The sequence below is a fragment of the Ovis aries genome, chromosome 12, assembly GCF_016772045.2.
Source record: "Ovis aries strain OAR_USU_Benz2616 breed Rambouillet chromosome 12, ARS-UI_Ramb_v3.0, whole genome shotgun sequence".
In the NCBI taxonomy this organism is placed as follows: domain Eukaryota; kingdom Metazoa; phylum Chordata; class Mammalia; order Artiodactyla; family Bovidae; genus Ovis; species Ovis aries.
This window is the reverse complement of record NC_056065.1, coordinates 75401613-75418661: the sequence shown is the minus strand read 5'-3', so window position 1 is coordinate 75418661 and position 17049 is coordinate 75401613. Positions and strand designations below refer to the sequence as shown.

General features: G+C 37.7%; 1 protein-coding gene across 3 annotated transcripts in view; it reads right to left on the bottom strand.

Moving 5' to 3' along the window:
* The window catches only part of CFHR5 (complement factor H related 5), a 28269-nt gene that overhangs the window by 6747 nt on the left and 4473 nt on the right, over positions 1-17049 (bottom strand). The window contains exons 2-9 of one of the 3 annotated variants that reach the window (XM_042229283.2): positions 16757-16951; positions 15723-15899; positions 13819-14001; positions 10024-10200; positions 8391-8567; positions 6970-7152; positions 6669-6848; positions 2680-2856 (exon numbers count right to left, since the gene is read on the bottom strand). In XM_042229283.2, the coding sequence (XP_042085217.1) occupies positions 2680-2856; positions 6669-6848; positions 6970-7152; positions 8391-8567; positions 10024-10200; positions 13819-14001; positions 15723-15899; positions 16757-16951 (1449 nt within the window). The remainder of the gene's footprint in view (positions 1-2679; positions 2857-6668; positions 6849-6969; positions 7153-8390; positions 8568-10023; positions 10201-13818; positions 14002-15722; positions 15900-16756; positions 16952-17049) is intronic. The other 2 variants (XM_042229285.2, XM_042229284.2) reach the window with 2 other exon arrangements.

The window sequence follows — 17049 nt, the reverse complement described above, 5'->3', positions numbered from 1 at the left end:
CAGTGTAATGGGACATCCAATAACTAACTCTCTCTCTCCCTTTCTCTGCATACATACACACACACACACACACACACACACACACACATATATATATATATATATACATATACATATAGTGTATACAACGCTGGGCTTCCCTGGTGGCTCAGTGGTTTAAGAATCCGCCTGCCAGTGAAGGAGATTTGGGTTCGATCCCTGGGTCAGGAAGATCCTCTGGGAGGGTACGGCAACCCACTCCAGTATTCTTGCCTGGAGTATCCCATGGACAGAGGAGGCTGGTGGGCTACAGTCCATGGGGTCGCAAAGAGTCAAACACGACTTGGCACCTAAACTACAACAACATATACTGTGCTATAGTAATACCTGTATTTTATGTTAACATAGTTTTTGGTTTAAAAAGCGCGTCTGTGTTATAATAATTGATTTAAAATTTCTCAGGTGCCCCTACTCACTATGCTGTCAGTACTCTTGCATAATTTTTCAAATTAACCCTTACAATTTTTTCTAGCTAACCCGCATGATTCAAGAAAGCTATGTGCATGTGATTCAAACACGTTAGAACAACAACAACAAAAATTTAAATAGCAACAGTAATGACAGAACCAGCCAAGGCTTCCCTTGACCACCTATTCTTTTATTTTTATTTTACATTTATTTTTTAATTGAAGGATAATTTTTTAAAGAATTCTGTTGGTTTCTGCCAACATCAATATGAATCAGCCATAGGTATACATATGTCCCCTCTCTCTTGAACCTCCCTCTAGAGATGTATGGAGTTCGTGACACGGAGACTTACAATACCATATGTAAAATAGATAGCCAGTGGGAATTTGCTGTCTGACCCAAGGAACTCAAACAGAGGCTCTGTAACAACCTAGAGGGGTGGGGTGTGGGGAGGGAGATGGGAGGGAGGGTCAAAATCTGCGTTTTTATCATCTGCATTTTCTTCTAAACAGAACAGTGCCTGCTGGTGGATGTGGTTAGAATGCCTCTGTCTGAGCAGGAATTAACTCTGTTTCGGTCAGTGGACTTGTTCTTAGGGAAACACTGTAAATGGTCACCTTAACGCCGGAGCACTGTGGTTAGAGCTGCAGGCCCACCTCCTGACCAGGACTTGCGGGGGTGCCCTGCTTCGGCGCATCCCGCCCCCAGGGCACAGGCTGCTGTCAAGTGCTGCTTCTCTGCAAATAAAGATTTGTGTTTTTTTTACTGCACCACGTAGCTTACAGGATCTTAGTTCCGCAGCCAGAGATTTGAACCTTTGCCCTCAGCAGTGAAAGTGCAGACTCCTAACCACTGGATCACCAGGGAAGTCCCTAAATTTCTTTACTTTAAAAAATGGTATTCTCCTATTTCCCTAAATTTGTATTTTCATCTACTTTTTTGGTTGCAGAATACTTTTTTCAGACTTCTCACCATTCTTCTTAATTAGAGTAAATTTGGTTAGACAGGTCTGCTTAATCTTTTCAAGAATTAGTTTTACTTACGGAATCAACTGTAAGTAAAATATTCTATTTCATTCACTTCCTTCTGCCTTTACTTTGATTATTCCTTTCTCTTCTTAATATCTGGAATGTATGTTTTCCCCTAGCTATATATTTATTTAATATATATATACACACACACATACACGTTTATTTTTTCCTAAAAAATATGCATTTAAGGCTCTGAATGTCACTCTAAACTTTGTTTATTGTGCATCTCATAGGTTTTACTGTATGTTTATAATTATAATACACTTCTTAGTATTTTAAATACTATTCCATTAGGTTATTTGGAAGTAAATTATTTCACAAAATGAAAGATAGAAGAGGAGGTCAATTTCATTATTACTTTTAAATATTACTTCTTTGTGGTTATGAAACTGATCTATTGAGTCTTAATACTGGGAATGTAACAGTGAACTATACATAGCTGGTTAATTTAAGTAAACATTCCACAGGCATATAACAAGTTCTTGAAACTCTCAGAATAGTCACTTCCTAATATAAAAAAATAAAAATATGTTGAAAAATAAAATATTTAATAAAAATGAAAAATTTTAGTTGTTTTAGACAAATTATAGTTAACTTATCTTCTTAAAATCATTATTTAAATTTAATTATATATTCAAATATTTTTCTCTTTCACAATTTCTAATGCCATCATACCCAGAAAGTTTTTAAGGTTTTTATTGAATTTGTTACAATATTGCTTCTGCTTTATGTTTTGGTTTCTTGGCCCTGAGGCATGCGGGATCTTAGATCCTGGACCGGGTTAGGAACCCATATTCCCAGCATTGGAAAGCAAAGTCTTGACCACTGCACCACTAGCTAAGTCCCAGCCATTATACTCTTCCGTTAGGAGTTAGTATTCCATCATGTATATTTGATATGATCTCTTTCGAAATGAGTCTTTAAGTGGTAAATTTTCTTAGTCTGTCCTACATTTCAAATTCTTTTTATTCCATAATCATCAATGAGTATAATATTGGTATATAGAAAAACTGGCCACCAGTTACCTTCTCTAAGCACCTGCCAGGCTCCGCTGTCCATGGTTACGAGCAGTTTCTAACTACCTTCCAATTTTATGGTTATATATCACAGTAAATAATTTAATTTAAAAGCATGTTAATTTCAAGAGCATTTTTCTGGTAAAGAAGCAAAGGATCTACAAAGTCTTTCAAATAACTCTTACCTAGGCAGTCTGGTTCAGGGTCCCACTTCCCGTTGATGCAGACTGTCTGTACGTATGTACTCTTCCCAGCACATTTGTAACTTACTCTGGCATTGTGATTAAATTCATGCGTATATGAACTTAACTGTCCTCTTACATAAAACCTTGGTTTTCCACACCTCTTAAGTTGGTTTGTTGCTATGAAAAAAGGAAGACATCCGTACACAATAAGACTATTAAACAGAAACTAAGCAACATTTCAATAAAATATCTGACGTATTTACGATATCATTAAATTATGCTTGATGCATTTACGTGTCATCCTATGAAATTATTCTTCATTTCATTGCATGAGGTAGGCTGTGCTGTCAAAAAAAGTAAAAGAAAGCAAAAAACTGTAGCCTGTGTTTGAATGACAAAAAAAAAGGATCAGAAAGTCTTGGGAGATGAGAGTGCAAGATGGGCTGCTTAGGTCCAGGGGTTTGACTAAAGGTCAGTCCTCATGTAGCTACATTCAGCCTAATGCTTAAAGGCAAGAAAAGGTACCCACTAAATCATGCTGAAGAAATATTTTCAAAGCATTCAAGTAATAAAAAGAGATGATGCACGAATAAGTCTGTAGCAGTATCGTATTAATAAAGAGAGATAAATCTGGATGTTCCTTGAGGTTCAATTATTCCCATATTTCAGAAGCTTAGCAAAGACCCAGACTCAGTAAGTCAGAGCATGTGCTGGGGAGAACTTCCCTGATATAACACTTTGTTGTTCAGTCACCAAGTCGTGTCTGACTCTTTTCAACCCCATGGACTGCAGCACGCCAGCCCTCCCCTGTGGACCCTCAAAACAAGCACTTCCAAAGGCCTCTTGCTTGTGGAGGTGGTTTTTAGCATTACGCTTCCCCTGCTTTTGTCCGCAAATACATAGATTGCTATGGGACCTTCCCCTTCGTGTGTCAAAGGATGGAATAATGAAACATGGAGGGTTCTGCTTCTTCTCTGCTGATAAGTCCTTTTTCTCCATTGCTGCTGCTGCTGCTGAAGTCACTTCAGTCGTGTCCGACTCTGTGCGACCCCATAGACGGCAGCCCACCAGGCTCTGCCATCCCTGGGATTCTCCAGGCAAGAACACTGGAGTGGGTTGCTGTTTCCTTCTCCAATTAATTCTCCATTAATTTTTCTCCATTAATTCCTACTTTAAATGGACCCCAAGTGATGCTGCTGATTGGAGGTCTGTGTCTCGCTTCTACATGATTGGTGACTGTGAGCACATACAGTTTACACCTTTCTGAGGATGGGAGACAGCTCCTCTCAGGGGGTAATCACGGAGGGCCAGTGACCAGGCTGCCAGACTCAAAGGGGTTCAGCAGCTAACCCCGGGAGTTTTCATCCCCAGGAGTAAGGGGGCCAGTTGATGATCCAAAAGCCAAGGAGATGGGGAAGGAGTGGCCTGGGTGATCTACTTTAGAATCTGAAAGAGCAGCAACAGAGAATCTGCTAGTCTTTAAAGTTCAAATGTAAAGACTTTACTATACTGAGATTGCTGGAAATGGAACAAAGGAGGCCAGGATCTGACTTTGCTGGGCTTCCCTAGTGGCTCAGCGGTAAAGAGTCCATCAGCAATGCAGGAGACTTGGGTTTAGTCCCTGGGTTGGGAAGATCCCCTGGAGGAGGAAATGGCAACCCACTCCGGTATTCTTGTCTGGGAAATTCCATGGACAGAGGAGACTGGCAGGCTACAGTTCCTGGGGTCACAAAGAGTCAGACACTACTGAGCAACTGACTTTGTCAGGAAAAAACTGGCAAACACTTTGGCATTGTAGCTGAAAGTCCAAAGACTGCTGGGATGCAAGGGAATAGAGCAGACAGACAAAAGAAAAACTTAGAATAAAGCTCATGGCTTCTGTGGAGGAAACATGTAAGCAAGCTAATCTGAAAATCTGGGATAGAGTTAAGGGAATTAGGAAAACAGGAAGAGCAGAGATGAGGCCTGGGTCCTGGTCTCTCTCTCTCTAAGAGGAGACTCCAAACACCCCACAATGTACTATAACTGAGGCAGCTGCTGCTGCTGCTAAGTCGCTTCAGTCGTGTCTGACTCTGTGCGACCCCATAGACAGCAGCCCACCAGGCTCCTCCGTCCCTGGGATACTCCAGGCAAGAACATTGGAGTGGGTATAACTCAGGCTACATAATCATTATTTTGGTTCTTATTTTGGGTCCAAACAGAGGTATTTTCCAGGCTGATGCAATGAAATAAAAAAAGATCAGATAGTAATTATTTATAGAAATGTTCAGATGCTCAGCTGTGTCCGACCCTTTGCAACCCTAACCCTATGGACTGTAACCCTCCAGGCTCCTCTGTCCATGGGATTTCCCAGGAAGAATACTGGAGTGGGTTGCTATTTCCTTCTCCAAGGGATCTTCCTGACCAAGGGATTGAATTAGTGTCTCTTAAGTCTTTGGCATGTGAATTCTTTACCACTAGCACCACCTTGGAAGCCCATTAATAGAAATAAAAAAAATCCACATTTATTCTGGGAACTAATATGGGAATCCAGCAAGGTTGCTGAAAAGAAAATTGACATTAAAAAATCTGTTATTATGTTGCATATAATAGTATAATTATTCAAATATATAAGGTAATAAAAGGTCCTATTTACCAATAAAACCTCAAAGAGACTAGTGAAGAAACTTATGCAGAAAATGGTATTAATGAGAAATCTATAAAACATATGTAGAAAATTAACATAAGACCTGAATGCACAGGTTGATGTACTCAGCTAAAAGGTCAAGTAAAGATTTACAGCCTCCCTATGTCTCTGAGAAAGCCTAGACTAACAGAAAGGAGGGTGCAGGGGTGTGATGTAAGAAAGAAGGCTAGCACCACATGGACCACATCCTAGAGGAGGAGCCTTTGCAATGCCAACCAAAGGCTATTGCGAACGAGTTACTGACACATAATCTTAAAATGCTTTAAATCTACACAAACTGAAGTGGTTACCAAGGCTCCGAATTAGGCTCTGGGTCCACGCACATGGGCTCTGCTATTCTGGTACTTTACAATCTAAACAGGAAGACAAGTGTCTTAGGTTCAAGACATGGAATAAACCTTATATAATAAATGTGCAGGCAGATAGCACAGTGGAGAAGCTCTATCACTCTACTGGAGTTTCAGGATGAGACTGTGGGTAGAGGAAAATGAACCAGGAAAGATGAGAGAATTTTGAGTTGAGTCTTGAAGGTGATCTCCATTTTACATGTGATTAAAATGGAGAAAAACATCCCAGGAAAAGAGTAAAGAGGGAGGAGAGGCCCAGAGTTTTCAGAAAACATGGCTTTGAAAGTTTGCAACTGGAAGGTTCGTATGTAGGGGACTTATGTACCCTTATATCTATTGCTACATTGCATTGCGGAGTCACATTTTAAAGTTCTACCCTAGTTTATGTAAGACAGTATCCTGCTGTACAGATGCGCTGTAATTTATTCAGCCAATCCTCTTCGCCTCTACCATCTCCCAAGCCCTTGCCTTCCTCCACTCAGTAACTGTTCTTATCTGTCCACGCGATGCCAACCCCTGCATGCAAACTGTACTACTATACTTTCAAAGGCACTCTGTTGTTTCCTTTTAAAAAAAAGAAAGAAAGAAAGAAAGAAAGAAAGCATGGCTTTCCAGAAGCTTAAAAAAGCAATCCGTCTGCATAGCTTCATCACGTGGTGAAGGCGGGATGGAGCAGAAGATAGCTGGAAAAAGCAGTCTGGAATTCATCTGAAGCAGAGGTTGCAAATGTTCTTGATACACAGATACTAAGCGTCTCAGTAATTTTGCACAATATTCGTAGATCAAAAGAAATCCTTAACCATTCAGTTTACTAAGTAATTAACAGCAAGCAATAAGTGTCTTACATCCTAATAATTTATTATCTGGTGGGCACCAGCATGTGCTGCTTTAAATATATTTATTGATTTTTAAAAGTTATAAACAATCAAATGTAAAATGGAGAAACATATACTCACCAACACACTTAGGAAGCTCGGTCCATATTCCATCAATACAAGTAACTGTAGTATTCCCAATCATTGTATATGCATTTCTGCAACTTAACACCACTGAAACTCCATGTCTATAGGGAGGGACAGAGGGCTGGCTATAGCCATTCTCAAGCTGAGGCATAAATCTACACGCTTTCCCCGGTTCTAAAAAAATGTCATGAAAAATATGCTTTACCTTTAAAATATTTTATCTTTTTACATATGTATTTATACATACAAACAAAGTAGAAGTAACTGTCCTGTTTAAACATGAACATCTATTTACCAACACATGTGGGCAGGGTTGTCCACTCTCCATCCATACATTGTATTTTCTTAGGCCCCTTCATTACAAAGTTAGGGCTGCAATCGTATTCCACCATTTCACTGTGTTCGTATTTTTCTTGTTTTACGTGTTTCGGTTTGCCATTGGGCAGTTGAGGAGGTTGACCACAGGACCGCACTTGCCCTAACACGAAATAAACTGTGTAAATAATGCTTAAATAGTCTTAAATATTGCAAGTAACGGAGTTCCGATTTTGTTTGATCTAGAACTAAATTACATTTATACCACGTTCTTATTTTTTTCAGGTTTGTTTTTACAGTGTATATAGGGTATTGGCTATTCTCTTTCTCAAATTTTGAGTTTTTAGTAAGAATAATTCTGAATAAATTAAAGAAGAAAAATGCATAATGAACACATATACTGATCACCTAGATATATAAATGTTACATTTTGCACAGTTTGCTGAACTTAATTTTTTGTGAAGTCATTTAAAATAAATGATAAACAGTGAGATTTTACTTCTAAATTCTTCAGACTCCCTATATAAGAAATAAGGACATTTACTTACATTTATAAAATATCTTATTATATTTCTTCAAACTAGCAATAGTGTTTACTATAATCTTTTATTCTTTCTATATCCAAATATCCTGGTTGTCCTCAAATACCAATATATTGCAAGTTATTTATTATAGAACCAGGCTGTTACATAAATATCAAGTACATGGTATGATACACACATACACTTTATGACATATTTATAAACACCTGGGCTTCCAGGTGGCTCAGTGCTTAAGAATTCGCCTGCCAAGCAGGAGACGTGGGTTTGATCTCTGGGTCAGGAGGATTTCCCTGGAGAAGGAAATGACAACCCACTCCAGTATTCCTGCCTGGGGAATCTGATGGACATAGGAGCCTGGTGGGCTACAGTAATGGGGTGGCAAAGAGTCAGCCATGACTTAGCAATTAAACAGCAGCATAAACACTAAAATAATTTGATCAAAAACTTGATGAAAATAATGTCATCTGAAGCAAGTCACAAATTGTCATTGTTTTATATCGAGTAAACCATTTTTACAATGATTTAATTATTCTCTTAATAAAAATATAACAAGGGCCAAGTAATATTTTTTAAATTATATTTTTAACAACACTAAGGAGAAAAAACACTAGCACTTCTTCACCTCAGCTACAATATTTTGATCTTTAAAATCCCTTTATATATTTCAAAACACGAGGTAGAATTACCCCTTGACAAAAATAATTTATAAACAAGCTATGCAACTCAATTACATGGTCTATCGCCCCTCCTCCTGCATTTTTTGCAGTTTGTCAGATTATAAATACAAGAGCCAATAAAATACATGGATTTAATATAAAAATCTAATTCTTATTTCATCAATGCTAAAATAAACATTGACCTTTGCATGTTGGAAAATTAGGTGACCATCCAAATTGGTAGCATTGAATTGAATCCGGCCCAACTCTTTTAAGTCTTTGTCTGCAGGAAAATTTCAGCACATCTCCAACTTTGTATTTTTCTTGCTTTGGATAAACATCTACATTTGCTTCTAAAAATGGAAGATGACATTCTATTTCTAAAAGTAGAATTAAAGTAAATGAATACATGTGAAATAATCATTGCAAAAATGAAGTTAACATTTTCAATGTAAAAATAAGATTCAGGGAGCTTCACATACAGAGCAGCATATATTCTTGCCTTTTAAAAGATTTATATTCAGCAAGTATGTGTTGGAAAAACTAGTCAGTTGAGCATCCAGGTAAAATTTTGTATAAGAGTCTCTTTAGGATTGTTATAGACAAGTTCTGAGAAGTTACTTATAAATTATTAATATTTACTTTGTTTAGTTAATAATAAAAACTTAACTTTTATAATTTACTTATAGAATAAGAATAACGTTCAGTCAAAGGACATGAAAATCCATCTTTTGAGAAATAAAAATTAAAATATAATGTATTTCACTACACTTTCACATAAAAGATGATAAATATGTTTAAAAAGTAGATAGCTGGAATGCCTGAATAAAACATATCTAATACATTTTAAGCAGGATGGAACATTAAAATGCAATTCTTAATTTTATAAATAAGGAACTAAATATCAAAACTTTTTCAAAAACACATGGCTAAGTTGCCTCTAGGTTTTCTGAATCTTTCCATTATACCCTGTAAAATGTAAAATACTGTATTACTTGTTAAATATTAACAGAAACCTCAATTCAATAAAGCCAGGAGACCAGAATTTTCTCATGCTCCATGAAGATAGCCGAGCCCAACAGGAAGAAGAAAGGCTCTTCTTTCCTGAAAGGACTCAGCCAATGAAAAGCCACTGTCTACATAGCCCTCCCGCTTCCTTTTCTTCTCTATAAAAAAATTCTCCTTCTCTTGCCATGCAGGGACTTGCATGTGACTCTTCATGGTTGCAGATGCCAAGTTGAAATTCTCTGCTGATCCCAAATAAACTCATTGCTGGAAAAATAACTGACGCCCATTTATTTCAGGTCAACCTACATGTATGGAAAAACTAAACCATTGTGAATACCTTCTGATTCAATTAGAAATGGATATATAAATGAATATATGTGTGTGGCTTTCTCTTTTAACCTTCTATTTTTAATGGTTCATTTATAAGATTCTATATTGAAATTCACATGTAAAAATATAAATGACAATCAAGACAAAACAAGCACTCTCAATAGATCAGGCACACATCAAAAAAATATAGAGGAATATCTTCTAATTAAGTAATCTCAGAAATATTATTTAATCTACCCAGTTTCATGTATTGTTATTGTTAATTTAATGGAATTCTCCATTCCATTCCAGTCCATGGAGTTCTGCAGGCCAGAATACTGGAGTGAGTAGACTTCCCTTCTCCAGGGGATCTTCCCAACCCAGGGATCAAACCCAGGTCTCCCTCATTGCGGGTGGATTCTTTACCAGCTGAGCTATCAGGGAAACTCTTTCTAGAAAGCCTACTAAAAAGAAACCTATCCATCATTGTTTTTATTTTCCAGAGAAGCAAGTTCTTACCACGGCATGTGGGCAAATGGGACCAGCCATCTTCACCACACACTATGGAGTCTGTGGTGCGTCCATCTTGGTTTTCATAGCCTGCGTGGCATTCGTAGTTCAGCCTGTCATTGAGCTGAAACCATGTGACATCACTCTTGACTCTGGCATTCACTAATACTGGCCTGTCACAGGACTCTGGGGCAAATTAAAAATCAAAATTTTATTTCTACTTCCAAGCACACAACAAGCCAACACTGACCTTCAATGATCACTGCTGCTGCTGCTGCTGCTGCTGCTGCTACTGCTGCTAAGTCGCTTCCGTCGTGTCCGACTCTGTGCGACCCCATAGACGGCAGCCCACCAAGCTCCTCTGTCCCTGGGATTCTCCAGGCAAGAACACTGGAGTGGGTTGCCATTTCCTTCTCCAGTGCATGAAAGTGAAAGTGAAGTTGCTCAGTCGTGCCCTACTCTTAGCGACCCCATGGACTGCAGCCTACCAGGCTTCTCCGTCCGTGGGATTTTCCAGGCAAGAGTACTGGAGTGGGTTCTGATAAATAAATGTCCTGATAGAAATCACCAGTAATAAAAATTTAATAAAAATTGGTTTTAGTTACATTTTCCTTATATATCTATTTCCGGGTAAGTTTTTCTTTAAAATATATATTATATATTTTCTATTATATTATGTATTATATAATCTATATCTTATATATTATATATAAATATATAAATAATATATAATGATTGTAAATATATATATATATATATATATATATATATATATATATGGCTTCCCAGTTGGTGCTAGTGGTAAAGAACCTGCCTGCTAATATTGGAAACTGAGACACTGGTTTGATTCCTGGGGCAGGAAGATCCTCTGGGAGAGGGCATGGCAACCCACTCCAGTATTCTTGCCTGGAGAATCCCATGGACAAAGGTACCTTGTAGGCTACAGTCCCTAGGGTCCCAAAGAGTCGGATATGACTGAAGCAACTTAACACATATATATGTAGTTCTATCAGCTACCGTATATATTCTAATGAAAGTGAAAGTGAAGTCTCTCAGTCGTGTCTGACTCTTTGCAACCCCATGGACTGTAGCCCACCAGACTCCTCCGTCCATGGGATTTTCCAGGCAAGAGTACTGGAGTGGGTTGCCATTTCCTTCTCCAGAGGATCTTCCTGACCCAGGGGTCGAACCAGGGTCTCCCGCATTGTCATCAGACGCGTTACCGTCTGAGCTACCATGGAAGTCCATAGGGAAGGAATCTCAAAATTATGAAACCAGTTCTTATATGGTAATTGGTATACTGATCTCTTCCCCCTCAGGAGAGAGAGGAAGGTCCCTAAGTTTTCACTACTCTGGAATGTCAGCAAATAACCCTAGAGAGATGCCCCTAAATCTTGCTGTACGTGCAAACTGCTTCTAACTTCCAAGGTGTCTCTGCTGTTTAATTATCCTTTACCCGGGTCTGCCAGTGGTCTTTGTTCAGAAAGCCTGGACCACCAGGGATGTGAAGCTGTTCCTGGGAAACTCTCTTCTAATACCATGTTCTAATGAACTTACTGAAGTAGAAAAAGCTTGTAGAAGAACGTAAGCAGTGTAAATTCAGAAAATTATTACAAAATCAACACACCTCTATAATTACCCTCCAGGTAAAAAAAGAGAGTATTACTCACATTTTCAAAGTCTTTTATGACCCCTTCCAATCACTAACCCACTTTCCTGACTTCAAACACCTTGAAATAATTTCACCTAATAATTTTGAAACTTTAATTTTTTAAACTTCAATTTTTACATTTACTAGCATCAGTGTCATTTTTGTAATTAGCTCCAGTTTATTCCATTATTTTATTGCTTTAATGTATCCAATTTCTAAAAGTTAAGTACATGTTTAAAGAAGAGGAACAGCCAGTGGTAACTTGTTCTTCTGATATAATTACTAAAAAGTAAAAACTGTGTTTACTTGCACATTCTTTTCTTCATTATCAAATTCTCTAAAAATCACTGTTACATAAATAAGTCAAAAATGGCCCCTGTGTTGTCTGCTTCTTTATCCCTGGCTGATCATTCACAAAAATGATCAAAAGTTATGACCAACCTAGATAGCATATTCAAAAGCAGAGACATTACTTTGCCGACTAAGGTCCGTCTAGTCAAGGCTATGGTTTTTCCAGTGGTCATGTATGGATGTGAGAGTTGGACTGTGAAGAAGGCTGAGCGCCAAAGAATTGATGCTTTTGACCTGTGGTGTTGGAGAAGACTCTTGAGAGTCCCTTGGACTGCAAGGACATCCAACCAGTCCATTCTGAAGGAGATCAGCCCTGGGATTTCTTTGGAGGGAATGATGCTAAAGCTGAAACTCCCGTACTTTGGCCACCTCATGCGAAGAGTTGACTCATTGGAAAAGACTCTAATGCTGGGAGGGATTGGGGGCAGGAGGAGAAGGGGACGACAGAGGATGAGATGGCTGGATGGCATCACGGACTCGATGGACGTGAGTCTGAGTGAACTCTGGGAGTTGGTGATGGACAGGGAGGCCTGGCGTGCTGTGATTCATGGGGTCGCAAAAAGTTGGACACGACTGAGCGACTGAACTGAACTGATAATTCACCAAGACAGCTGGCACCAAACGCAAATTTTTACACATCCAGTTGCTTAAAATAAATTTCATATTTATTTTATAAAAATATGAGAATAATATAAGCACATTTTCATCATTTGGAGAGCTCCTCTGCCTAAGAAAAGTGAAAGTTTTAGTCCCTCAGTCTTGTCTGACTCTTTGCAAACCCATGGATTGTGTAGCCCACCAGGGTCCTCTGTCCATAAGATTTCCCAGGCAAGAATACTAGAGTGAGTTGCCATTTCCTTCTCCAGGGGTTCTTCCTGACCCAGGGATCAAACTCAGGTCTCCTGCATTCAGGCAGATTCTTGACCATCTGAGCCACCAACGCAGCCCTATATAACTTCAAATTCTACCAAATTAAAGGTTTTTTCCTGTGCCTCCTAACTTGATGATAGAGTACTGATTTATCATTTTGTATCCCTAAGAAAACCTGTAACAATAAGAAATCCATTGTTAATGTAAGTTTCCCAGAAACCAGAACCTGAAACCCACCCATACCTCTCAAATATTCACAAATTACAAGAATTTCTAGACCTATTCCTTCTCTGAGCATCAGATGATGGATTGAAAAGAGTTCAGTATTCGTGTCCTTGGACCACTACACCATGGATGAAGCTTGTTCCTTGGACTCACGACTTATATTAAAAGGAACAAGTAATCAACTACAGGAGACTGAGAATTTGAAGATGGTGAAGGATAAATGCCCAAAGATCTCAGCCTCAAATAAATTCAGCTTTGCCTGAAGCTCTGTAATGGTGTAGGACATGGCAACCCACTCCAGTACTTCTGCCTGGAAAATCCTGGGCACAGAGGAGCCTGGTGGCTACAGCCCATAAGGTTGCAAAGAGTCAGAGATGACTGAGCATGCAGGTGTGAAGCTTTATAAATCTAATTAGGGGTTGTTTTTTTTTTCCATTTTCAAAATAATGGCATTTATTCTAGGGGAAAAAAAAATAGGCTTAAGAGAAGGATTATCTCCTTTGGAGACATGGAAAAACATAACCAAAGAAGTTAAATCAATGTGGTATAGAAGTATTCCTGTATTTTATCAATATATTTTTAAAAAATGAGTTTGACATCATTTTACATGGTGCCATCTAATCTCTGAAGAAGCAAAAAGAAAAGTTGGAGTAAACTTCCACGTTGTGGGTTCAGAAAGATGCATAGTAAAGTATAAAATTACTTACTAATACAAGTGGGTTGACTTGACCATCCACCTTGCAAACATCGAACTGTCCCTGAAGTTTTCCCATCTGCTGTCATGTATCCTGGTTTACACTTATATTGTGTTTCTTTATTTACAGAATAAGCATATTCTGACTCAGAAAAAAACCCATTGGCAACTACAATATCTGTTTTTAAACATTTTTCTGAAAAAAAGGAAAATATGAAAATTTATTAAGATTTTTCATAATAAATCAATGAATATGACTATAAAAAGAAAAACATAAAGCCTTTCAGGAAAACCACAGCCTAGAACTATTCTTGCAACCCACATTTTTAGTTTGTTAAACCTCAAAGAAAATATTTTAGGAAACTATATAAAATATTTTACATAGAATAAGGCACATTAAAAATAAATGTGTTGCTCTAGAAAAAGCAAGGAAAGAACTCTGACCAGAGAGTTTTGGTATGCCCAAGAGAAATCCAATTCAGTTATTTAATAATTTCCTGTAAAGAATTATGAATGATTTGCAACAAATTGAGCCCTTTGCTTAAGTTTCCTCACTGGTCTAGATCTCCTTGTGAGTCGGCAGTGCTCAGACGGAGCTGTCAAGCTTTGAAACTCAGTCCTTGGACTTCGGTTGCCATCACCCCATTAAATGGGTTGCAAAAACATTTGCACCATAAGTGAAGCTTATACAACATGAACCCTTTTCGGTCACTGGACATTTCAGATATGATGTCAATAGATTTGTTCTTTTATTTTATGTTTTTGGCAAATATTGGTCATGTTTAAGCCCTCTGTAATTGTTAAGAAACCATGGCCTCACTGTTTACTGAAACACTGTTGTCCTTCAAGCTGTTTTAGAAAGAGTCTGTTTCCTAAAAGGTTAAATTTAAATATTGAAGATGTGAAGTGATTTTGATAGCATAATTGCTTTTTTAAAAAGCATACCAGAAGACTCCACTTCCTGTAAGATGAAGTAGCTGGTATCAGGATTTCTTCCCACTGGTTAAAAAGCTGGAAAACTGGACAAAACGCATTTCCAGGAAACTGTCCCTGATGATTAAGAGAAGGGAGATAAGCAAAGTCCAAACCCCAAAGCATATCTTTGTGAGCATCCCAGCTCCCAAGGAGGAGAAGCCAGGCAGAGTCCTGTGGTTTTTCTGAGATGAGAAGAGGGAGATAAGGGTTTTGGAGGCCCTGGCAGCTAGAATTTATAGGGCCGAGTAACAAAGAGTTGGTACTATGGTGAGAAACAGCTAGAGAAGTTTTTACGTCTCCTTGAATACACCGTGCAGGCATAGAGTTACTATAGGAAACTGGAAAGATGATTATAAATTATTATAGATTTTATATAATAGAAAGATGATTATAAATTATTATGATGATTCCAGAGGTCTGGAAGATGCTGCCATGTTATAGTTTCCAAAGGAATTGTTTTCCAGATTTTAAATCAGTGACAGACATAACTCTCACAAGTACAAAATTTTTAAAACCTAGAAATCGTTTATTGAATCAAGCATGTGAATTTAATATTAACACAAAAGGTTCATTATTAATAATTGCCTTAGTTATAAGACATTTTAACTGGTATTGGACTCTTTTCTCTTTAATATTTTAGTTTTCTAGATATTTATTCTCAGCTAACATGATAATTTTAATGCACTGTACACAAAAAATGGATATTACTTTCATGTAAAGGTACTATCTGCAAGTGCTTATATTCTTGTTTAATATTTGTTTGATTTGCGTAGGCAAACTATGTTATTTGTGCATCCATTCAGAGACAGCTTTAACTAAAAAACAAATGTGTAAGATAAAAGCAAGTGGTGAAATCTCTATTTAAGACGTGACAATAGGTTTATTTCTTTTTAAAAAAATCACAACATATTCCAGGATTGGAGAAGATGGCATTTCACTTACTGGTGGAGATGCATTCAGGGGGGGAGGACCAGCCCCCTTCAGCACAGGTAATGCTGCCCTTGTCATCCGGGAGGCTGTAGCCCTTATTGCAGGTAATTTGCACAGTGGCGCCTTCCAGGTATGTTTGTCCCGAAGATGCAGATTGACCGTTTTCCACAAAAGGAAAGAAACACACTCCTAAGGACCAAAAGTTGTTTAATGTACCAGATGGAAGTGGTAAAACGAGAGTAAAATACACTTGCATCTTACAATATTTTTTAATGGAAAACTTTCAAAGCTAAAAGGAAGTATGAAAATAAAATTTTAAAAGAATTTAGGTTTTGCTGCTGTATTGATGAAATATATACTTTTCAAATATGTTTCAAACACAAAAGGAAATTAACATTTCACTCCATTGTTCTATGGTTTTTATAATAAAATATTTTATTTTTATAAACTTTTCTAGGTATGCATAGTATTTTAATGTTTCTCTCTTAATTCTCATAAATATTTTTTATAGAAAGACCATTATTATTACCTTTGTTGGCTCATTTATTCCACCCCCCATTGTTTTTCTGTGTTAGTACACTTGTTACCTCCTGAGTATGCTCTTCACATTTATTGAAGGATTAATATAGACACAATTTTAGGCACAAAAAAAGTAATCTATGGAAAATGTAAAAGTGTAGATGCTAAACCTTACGTGCTCCTTTCAAGAGAATGATACATTTCAAAAGAGAATGGATATGTACAAAGACTTTTTTAAAGAAAAAATTACGACCAGGCTGATAACAAATGAATATTAGGACATAAATATTAGGAGTGAAATATATTAATGATCAGTTTTAAAGCTTACAACATGAAAGAAAGCTCGTATATTCATTCTTCATTTGGTTTTCAAAACAGGCTTCTCAAAACATGAAGGACTGCATCTCTCCTCTTTGCTGGCTCCTCTAGTCCTGACCCCTGTGACTCTCTGTCAAGACCCTGGGGCCCCACCTGCTGCGCCCTTCTCTACCCCCCAAACGGTTCATCCCCATCAGGCATTTACTCACTGAGACACTTTGGAGTCGGTGACCATCCACCCTCTGTGCATGTTATGGGAGTCCAAAAGTGTTTTGAAGGAGACATAAAATTATATTCACAGGAATAATATAAAATTTTCCCAAGAGAAACTGGGAAAGATGCCTTGTATTTCTTTTCATTGTACAGAATTCCATGGTTTATTTTTGGAAAATCACAATGTCTCCCTGGGAAAAGTAAAACAAAACTGAAGAATTAAATATGAATCTACATTTATGAATCATTAAATCATATTTTAATCATCTTATCAATACTTTTTTCTTTC